This window comes from Trichechus manatus, unplaced genomic scaffold (assembly GCF_000243295.1).
Source record: "Trichechus manatus latirostris isolate Lorelei unplaced genomic scaffold, TriManLat1.0 scaffold00030, whole genome shotgun sequence".
Classification (NCBI taxonomy): domain Eukaryota; kingdom Metazoa; phylum Chordata; class Mammalia; order Sirenia; family Trichechidae; genus Trichechus; species Trichechus manatus.
In genome coordinates, this window is record NW_004443966.1 from 10,641,623 (window position 1) to 10,651,000 (window position 9,378).

A 9,378-nucleotide genomic window follows, 5' to 3' on the forward strand; every position below is an offset into this window, starting at 1 on the left:
GTGGGGGGACTCTGGCTGAGGGCTGTTCACCAGGAGTGTCAGTGTACACACGTGTGTGCACCTGGTTCATGGTGCACACACAAGCACAAAGCACAAGCACAGGGCCTCAGAGCGGGATGCCAGCAATCATCAGGCCTCCCCAGCCCCCGTCCCATCCCTTCTCATTTGGCAAATGAAGTGATTCAGGCCCAGAGAGGTCAGGGTCACAGAGCAAATTGGAGCTTAAAAGGGACCCGAATTCCCATCTGAAGCCCCCCATGCTGGGGCCAGGGCTTGTCAGGTGGCTGCACTGATTCTCAGTGCTCCATGGGTAACACAGTAAAGTTACCGGGTCTGCAGTGTCCATGACCCTCAGGAGGACGGGCTGGTGGTCCACAGTCTCCTCGGAGCTGTAGGTGTCCTCTGTAACACAGACGGTCAGCCAGGTCAGAGGTAGGGCAGGCCACCATGATGGTCCCTTTGTGCTGGACCCCTGTGGGGCCTTGGGTGGGGGTCCTCAGACCTGCTCTGGGGCTGGCTGAGCTGGGACCAACGGAAGCACCTTTCTTTCATCCACAGTGACGTGCACTGGGCAGAACCTCCCACCAAGGAGATGCTGCTCCCCGTCAGTACTCACAGGATCAAAGGTCACTCACGGAACATGTCATGGGGGATGGGATTGTGTTCTGAGCCTATGCCAGGAAGCCAACAGGATGGAATGTGTGATGCGTGGACCCAGTAAGTAGCAGAAGCCTCAGGAGCTGCACTGCCAGCTCCGCACCCTTCCCCTCCAACTACAGTACCTGGTTCACAGGGAGCCCCCAAGGACAACCCTCCTGCCCCCAGTGGAGAAGAGACAAGGGAAAAACAAGTAGACCAGATGGAGGAAGGGGGGTCAGACCCCATTTAGAAGTTCCAAGAAGGTCTTACAAATACTTATTGTCAATTTAACAGCAAAGAAGCATGGCTTAGTCCAAAGTTTTAGCTTTGGAGATGTACCAACTTCAGCCACTTTCTAGCTGTGTGACTTGGCTAAGTCACATCATCTCTCTGAGGATCTGTTTCCTCCTCTTTTTATCATAAATGGGAATAAACTGATAACACATCTTTACTCTGTGCCAGGCACTGTGCTAAGTGCCTGTCCCTGCATTATCTCCTCCTACGTGAGGACTAGATGAGACCCTGGTTATAGGGCCTGGCCCCCCAGAAGTACCTGGTAAAACAGCAGTGGGTCTGTGGTGCTCCACAGCTTGCAGGGCAGGTTCATATGCCCAGACAATTTTTTTTACTTTTTATTTTGGAATAATTTTAGACTCCATAGAAGTTGCAAAAATAGTACAGAGAGTTCCTGTGTACCCTTCACCCAGCTTCCCCCAATGATAACATCTTACATAACCGTAGTACAATGGTCCAAACCAAGAAATTGACATAGGTACCATAGTATTAACTAAACTACTGACCTTATTTGGATTCTTACAGTTTTTATATGCACTTTTTTTTTTTTTTTGGTACGTTCTCATAGCCTCAAAACATGAGAAAGCAGCAGAGACCAGGCATGCAAAGAAGACCTTCCTGCCATTTTGGCAATCATTCTCCCTACTCCCCATCCTGACCCTGTGCCCTTGGCCATGTGTGTGCGTACTTGGCTTTCATTTTCCCGTGGCTGCTCCCTGCCCCAAGGGACCCTGAAGAAGACCCTTGTGGACAGAACTGGGGCCCCTCTGCCTTCCTGGCAGCATTCCACCGTGAGAAGAGCACCCGCAACCCTGGCTGAATCTTCAGTCAAACACTTCTCTGTGATGGCCCCTGGCAGCCAAGCTGGGCTTGGACACGCTCCAGGTCCTCTAGCATCCAGCATGAATCACAGACAGCTCCTCATCCATGGCCAGCTTTGGGAACTGGGATAAATGGCTGCTCTTATTCAAAGACAAAAAATCAAATGGAAAAAATGCCCCAAATGTTTAACTATATTTGGTCCATGGAGAGCTGCCCCTAAATGCCTACATCTTGTTCAGATTTTTCCTTATTTTCCTGCCAGCTTTGTCTGATGCACACTGTTTAGGCACTCTGCCGTCTCCCCAACTTCCCCCCAAACAGGAGCATGTTCTGCCCAGACTAGGGAAAAGTGCTAGCCCAGCCCTGGTCTCCTGTAGCCCTTTTCAGCACTACGGCCTTTTGAGGTTGCTGTTAGCCCCATTGTAGAGAGATGACAAGGAGAGGCCCAGAGAGGGAAGGGACTAGCTCGAGGCCACACAGTGCCCCATCAGCAGAAGGAACTTGAATTCAGGTCTTCTAGGCTTAGTTTTCTTAGTCGATCCTCCAGCTTTTTCTGGGCAGAGTTCAGAGCTGAATAACAGCCTCAAGAGAGACCAGAAGCTCCCAGTCCAGCTGGGGAGGTGCTACATGCATGGGTGAGCCAGAAGAAGTCTAGGAAGTCATCTTGTCCAGCCTCCCCCATTACAGGCGAGGTGACTGGCCTCAGAGGCCAGAGAAGGAGAGGCACTTTTCCAAGTCACACAGCAGGTCAGCAGCAGAGCCAAAGTTTAATGTCTAGTCTTCCCAGTGCCAAGTCCCTGCCCTCAAGGGACTCTACTGTCCTTAAATCTATGGGCTCCATAGCTCCTGGTTCTAAATAATATTCTGTGTGCTCTAACACAGACTGGGGGCGGGAGGGGGCTTGGGACCTGCTCTGGGGCCAGCTGAGCTGAGACCAACGGAAGGGTCTTCTCTCTCACCCACATGGAGGATGCAAGCAGAACCTCCCACCAAGGAGATGCTGCTCTGCCTGTCAGCACTCACAGAATCAGAGGCCACACCAGGTAAGACACCCCAGCACCTGTGACAGGAGTATGTTCTCCTGGAGAGCCCCATCCCCTCTGGGGGGGTGGGGTGTCAGCACAGGCAAAGCCCCGTCACAGGCACTGGATCTCTCAGTTCCCACCATCTCTCAGCACCTGCAGTCTATAACAAGGCAATGCTTCCGCAGACAGCACACAGTCAGTTAGTCTCATCTTCCACGTGGGGAAACTGAGGCTCAGAGAGCCCAGGGCCACACGGCCTCTGACTCCAGCCTGTATGGCATAAGGCTGCCCCTAGTGGAGGGCAACTGGAGTAGCACCGCCTCTTCCTTTGCGCCTGAGGTTCTCTGTGATCTTAGGTAAACAGCTCTCTCTGCCTGGTTCTCCACCCGTATAATGGGACTCATAATAGGAATTCTTCTTTAAAGGGTAGTCCTGAAACCAAAATTTAGTCCTGTGGTTTAGAGCATCTATGTTGTGCCTAGTACTGTGCCACATGCTGGAACGGGAATGAATCAGACAGGTCTCTACCCTCAAGGGGCCCCCAGATGAACTCTGACTCTTGGAAGAGCTTTGAAAAGGAGAAAGAGTTGTCTTAGCAACATCTGCCTGATGGCTAACTCCCCCCTGAACACTCGGACCTTTCTCCACAGAGAAGGAAGGGCTCTGGTTCCAGAGACAACTGCTGTTGCCAGAACCAGCCATGGGGAAGTGGCCAGAATGTTCGGGTCCTTCCCAGGGAGACAACTCCTGAGGAGTGGTGCTGGCCTCCCAGAATGTCTCTGGGAGGGTGTCTGGTCATCTCTCCAGCCAATAGGCTCTCAGGACTGAATGGGGGACCAAAGGCCAAGGACTGCTGTCCCCCACCCCATCCCACCGCCAGGTTAGAATGCCAAAATTACTCAGCCAGCTCGAACCAGCACTGTGACAGGCTCCTCAGGTGGGACCCGTGTGAGGGGTACGGACTAGGATGGTAGGGAGAAAGAGAGACTGGAGAGGGGTTGCCAGATAAAATATAAGACACCAGTTAAATTTGAATTTCAGATGGAACAATGAATAATTTTTAGTGTAAGTATGTCCCAAGCAATATTTGAACTCAGCAAATCTGTCTTTTGGGGCACTTTCTTTGGGAATTCTCCGTTTCCCTCCTTCCTACTCCCCTCCCCCCGCAAACTCCTGTCCTCAATTCTCCCACCCCAGCTCTGGTTCCACGCTCTGGTCTCTCCCAGCATCGTCCCCAGCCCGCCAGCACACAATCCATCCTATGTCCCACTCCCTCGGGGTGCTGACCTCTGCTAATCAAAAGCACTCCCCTCAGACCCGCTGGTGGCCTTGGCCCAGAGGCCCCAGCTCCCTGGGCCTACTTCCTCCACTATAGCACAGAGGTGGTTACATCAGAGCTGTGAGGGACAATCCCTTAGGGCTGTCTGCCTGTCACCTGCCTTGTACCTTTCACTTAACCTGGAGACCCCCTCTACTTTTCTCTGGGGTTCTGTTCAGGATCTCCTTGGAGGAAGGGATTCTGCTACTTCAGGAAAAAGTTCTAAAAATCATAGGACTAAACAGTCCTGAGGTCCCTTCCAGCTCCGACACTAGGATTCGATGCTCCTGCCTGAACTGATGGGCTCATGGGCGCCAGTGGGCTAAGAGGCTCGGTCCTCTGGGTATTGCAGCTGTACCCCATCAGAGCCTGCTGCAGGGAGTACCATACTGCGGGGGTTTTCAATCTATGCCACAGAGCCCTGGGTTTCCTCAGAGGGCTCTTGGGGGTCCTACAAAAGCTTTATTCAATTTTTATGAATGGGGAAAATAATCCAAGACTGTAGCCACCATTTTCAAAAAGGCTAAGATCGTACTACGACGTGAGAGAAGTCAGTCCCAAAACGCTCCATATGTATGATTCAACTACATGACATTCTGGAAAAAACAAAACTATACAGCGAAAAGATCAGTGGTTTCTAGGAGTTAGGGGAAGAGGGAAGGATCAGTAGGAGGAGCACAGGGCATTCGGAGGGCAGGGAAACCGTCTGACACTGTAATGGTGGACGGGACGGTACAACACGAGTGAACCCTATGTAAACTATGGACTTCAGTTACTACTAATAAATCAATATTGGTTCATCAATTACAACAAAGGTATCACAGTAATGCAGGATGTTCACATGAGAAACACCACGCTGGGGGGCGGGGGGGCCTATGGAAACTTTCTGCACAATTTTTGGTAAACCTAAAACTGTCCTAAAAAATACAGTCTAATTTTGAACGAGAAACTAATTTGTGCTGTAAACTTTTATCTAAAACACAATAAAATTAAAAAAATATATATTTTACTATAAAAAACCAAAAACCAAACCCACTGCCGTTGAGTCGATTCTGACTCATAGTGACCCCATAGGGGTTCCAAGGCTGTAAATCTCTATGGAAGCAGACTGCCACATCTTTCTCCCGTGGAGACGCTGGTGGTTTTGAACTGACGACCTTTCGGTTAGCAGTTGATTGCTTTAGCCACTGCACCACCACGGCTCCTTATCTTTTAATATAACCAATTTAAAAAAAAATAGTGAAATTTATTTAAATACAATGATTTAATAGTCTTTACCCAACATGCAACATTTTGATACTTGGATGTTTTTGGGTTTTTATTCAAGCATTTGGTGATATATTAGATAGCATATTAAGTTTTCTCTATCATGCATTATATTTCTATTCTTAAAACGATACTCAATGGATATTTTGTTTCAACACATTACATTTTAATTCAGCAGATTTCCATGTAATTGTCTCATGTATTTTAACTTTCAAATAAACATCTTAATCTTTTCTCTGAGAGTAATTAAACATACTATTATGTTACTCATATTAAAATGTCCTTGGTTCAACTAAAAAATAATAATAATAAAATAAAGTCTATTTTTAAAAAAAGCTAAGATCACACAGACATCCCATTGTTCCCACTGGACAGTTTACAATAAACAAATATCAAAAATGTGAACCTTAGATTACATTTATACTAATAAAAATATGCTTTTATTTGTTTTAGATATTAGGGTTCCATATGAGAGGGTATTTGGGGTAAAATCCCTGCTGGTAAAAACAATTTTTAAAAACACGATTTACTTGATTAACCTGAGGGAATATCAGCTACCATGGGTGTGAAGCTATCAGAGGAGGAAGGGGAGGGAATATACATTGTCTATGGTGGATTAAGTACTATGCTAGATCTTGTACATGAGTTATCTCTTTAATATAGCAATTCTCTAAGATAGGTATTTTTATACCCATTTGATAGATGAGGAAATGGAAACTCAGAGAGGCTAGGTGATTGGCTCAGGGTTGCACAGCTAATAAGTGGCAGAGCCAGGATTCAAACCCAGCTCTGACTGACACCAATGCATCCCTCTTCCCAATATACCATGAAACGGTGATAACTTGAGACTAGTTTTCTCATGTGGTTCAAAAACTGGTTCAGGAGCAAAGATTCTATAGGAGAATCCTGACCAAAAGGGGTAAAAGTCTGGAACAGAATTTCAAATTCTCATGGAATCCAGACTTCTGGAGCCATTGAGTCTGGATGACTCCCCTCCTCCAAACCACTGCCCTGAGGAAACCTTTCAACCTTAAACCAAAACTATCCCCTGAAGTCATCTTTAAACCAAACAATAGTTTAGCTTAATTAGTAAAGAATGTTTGCCTTGAGTACTGTGCTTTTTAAAAGAATTATCTATATGTGATCAAATTGACAACAGCAACTCAAAAGATGAGATGAGAAGCTTGGGGGGCAGTGAGCTTATGTTGACGGAGGTGAAATCATTTGGAAAAGGGTATCGAGAAAGGTGACGCAACTTGAAAACTCTAAGCAAAGTCACCGAAGTGTCGAATCGGTGCATGTTTTACTGTGTATGTGCTCACCAAAAACAAACAACAAAACTGGGTTCAGAAGCCTGCACCACTACAGAATTTCTCAAAATGTCTTGTCCAGCTTTTCTGGAAAAATGAATACCAAAAAAAAAGACTAGTTTGAAGAACACTACCTAATTAGATGTGGATATTTTGCTATGCTAGATTTTCTTTAACAGTCTCATCAGATCTCTGATTTTAGGGCACATTGGCCTCTCTCAGTACTCCTCACTGGGCCAGCCCCCAAGGTGTCTGGGGTGGACAGTGGAAGGATGCATTTCTGGTACTTAAAACATTTTCCTCACAGGATGAGTCACCATGGTGACTGTGCTCTCTGCTCTCTGCCCCCCACCCCCCGCCCCCAAGGACAATCCTGGACAAGCCTGGGCCCACCCACAGGGTAGATAGCAGAGGAGTATTCAGGGTAGGCAGAGAGGCAGCAGGAGGAACGAGGAGTGGGTCCTTACCCAAGTTGGGGTCATATTCGCTGATAAACCTCTTGGTCAGAAACTTTACGGTCAGGGCTGTAAGAAGCAGAAAGCGGTTGGCTCAATCTCCCCTGCCATGTCTGGCTGTTGCCTCTCCTTCCCCCCTACCCCAAGGCTGCACCCTTCCTTGTTTTAAGGAGAACATATCTGACCTCTGTGACCCCTGGGAGTTGGTTTGAGAGGCTCAAAAGAAACCAGAAATATGGGGAGCTGTGTCCTTCCAGTTGCACCCTGGGACATTTTAATTTTTTTTGGTGAAAAGAAAAGCCATGAGCGGCAAGCCTAAGCAGTGTTTGTGAAGTCCAGAACTCGGGTCAGGACCCACAGTCAGTGATCTGAGTCACACTGGTGACGACCCCGACTGAAGGAGACGTCCCCCACCCTGGACAAGTAACGAAGACTCTGAAGCACAGAGCATTTATTCCAGTTTTGGCTGCAAGCCAAAGAGAGTAAGACAGAGATGATAGGTGGGCGATCTCTGGGAGAGACGTGAACCCCCAAGGGCCTAGGATTTCCAGGCAGCGTCCAGGCCAGATCTGCGTCCTAAGTAAACACACTCTAGTCCTCAGTTCTCCACGTCTCGAGTCCCGGCTCACTCTAGGGCCTCCACGCTCCTCGTGAGTGTCTCTCCTCATGAGTGTCTTGGCATAGTGTAAAGCTCTGAGAATGAAGTTCTCCCCCCGGTGACATGCATTAACAGGACTCTGCTTTTGTTCTGAATTTAGCCGCATAAAGCCAACTATTATACTGGCCTCTACAGAGTAATGTGATATTTTTAAGAAAATCTTTAAAATTCTTTCCCAGGATTCCTAACTATGTCAGTTTGCAAACTAATACCCAGGGAATACATATTTTAAAATTTAAATTCCTGCATTCACGTAGTCACGGGCTGAACTGTACCAGTGACTCAGCTATGGATCACAATTCGATTTTCAAAGGGAAGAGGGCAAATCTTTTCTGCAGGAAAACTGGATTCCAAGTCCCCTCTCTGAGCTGGGGGCTGGCTTCAAAAGCGGGAAAGTAATTGTCCAGCGAGTCTCAGAGAACATTCTGGAGAAGGAAACCTACAGCTAACGGAGCCCATGTTGGCCTTGCACTAATGGCTGTAAATGGAAAAACAGCTAGCGGAGGAGCACCCCCTCCTTCCTGTCTCTTCAGCTGCCTGGGACTAGGAGCTAGGGAAGAGGGCTCTTTCTGGGGTTCCCACCTACAGTGACCCCACCAGCACCCTCACTCAGGCTCCAATCCAGTGGGAGCTATCAGAAGAGGCAAAGCCAGAGTTCATTGTCGACAGAAATTATTTCAATGGAAGCCCAAGATCTTGGTTTATCAAGGACAAGTCCCAGGCACCTGGGACCTGTCTGTTTCCAGAAAGTCAAGAGAGGGTTCTAGCTTGAAAGAAATACATTAGAAAAGAATGCACAGTTTGTCCCAGAGCCGCAGGGAATTGGGGTGAGGAGTGTGGAAGGGGCCCCTCCCTTGGGAATCCCAATATCCAGTGTCTTCTCCCTTCACCCTTCAGTGGCCAGGGTGATCTTCCCTCACTCCACCTAAAGCAGCGAGCAGCAAGGCTGGGGCTAAGTGAAAATTCAGGCCCTGGGCAAGGGATCAGCCACTTAGCAGGTCTCTTTGGTGCCAGTCATCAGGACTGCTGGCCCTGAGGACAGGAGGTGGAGGGAGGAGGCAGCAAGGGAGAGAGGACAGAGGACTGGAGACACAGAGGCAGAGGGGAGAGAGGGGCAGGGGTCATAGACTCGGAGGGCAGAGACACGGTGGAGGAAGAGAAAACAGATGAAAGAGATGAGGGAGCTGAGAACAGATACAACCCGGCAACAGAGGAACTGAGGCAAAAAAGAAAATCAGGGTGTGTCTCTCAATTCACCTGGGTGCAGAAGGCCCCAAAGCCAGTGGAAGAACCTGCCCCCAAGTCGACAGCAACCTGTCGCCGCTTCTCAGGTCCCCGCCTAGCCCCTTCCCTTCCCCTGTCCCCAGCCCCACTCACCGGACTTGCCGGCCCCGCGGCGCCCCAGGATGGCCAGGTTGACCTCAGGGGACGCGGTCGGTGGCCCGCTGCCCGCGCGGGGTTTCCCGAACACCGAGGACATGGTGACGCTGCGGAGAGCGACACGTCGTCCTCGGCCGAAGGCTCCCCGAGCCGCGCGGCCGCCCGTCGGGGCCCTCGGGAACGGGCTGCGCAGCACTGGCGCCCGCGCCCG

At 49.0% G+C, this 9,378-nt stretch overlaps 1 protein-coding gene across 2 annotated transcripts in view; it reads right to left on the reverse strand.

Moving 5' to 3' along the window:
* The window catches only part of RASL12 (RAS like family 12), a 13,493-nt gene extending 4,122 nt beyond the window's left edge, over window positions 1-9,371 (reverse strand). Inside the window, exons 1-3 of one of the 2 annotated variants that reach the window (XM_004374667.1) lie at window positions 9,165-9,371; window positions 7,142-7,198; window positions 329-402 (exon numbers count right to left, since the gene is read on the reverse strand). In XM_004374667.1, coding sequence (XP_004374724.1) covers window positions 329-402; window positions 7,142-7,198; window positions 9,165-9,267 — 234 coding nt within the window. In that variant the 5' untranslated portion in view covers window positions 9,268-9,371. The remainder of the gene's footprint in view (window positions 1-328; window positions 403-7,141; window positions 7,199-9,164) is intronic. The other variant, XM_012555095.1, reaches the window with a different exon arrangement.
* Between the last annotated feature and the right edge of the window lie 7 nt (window positions 9,372-9,378).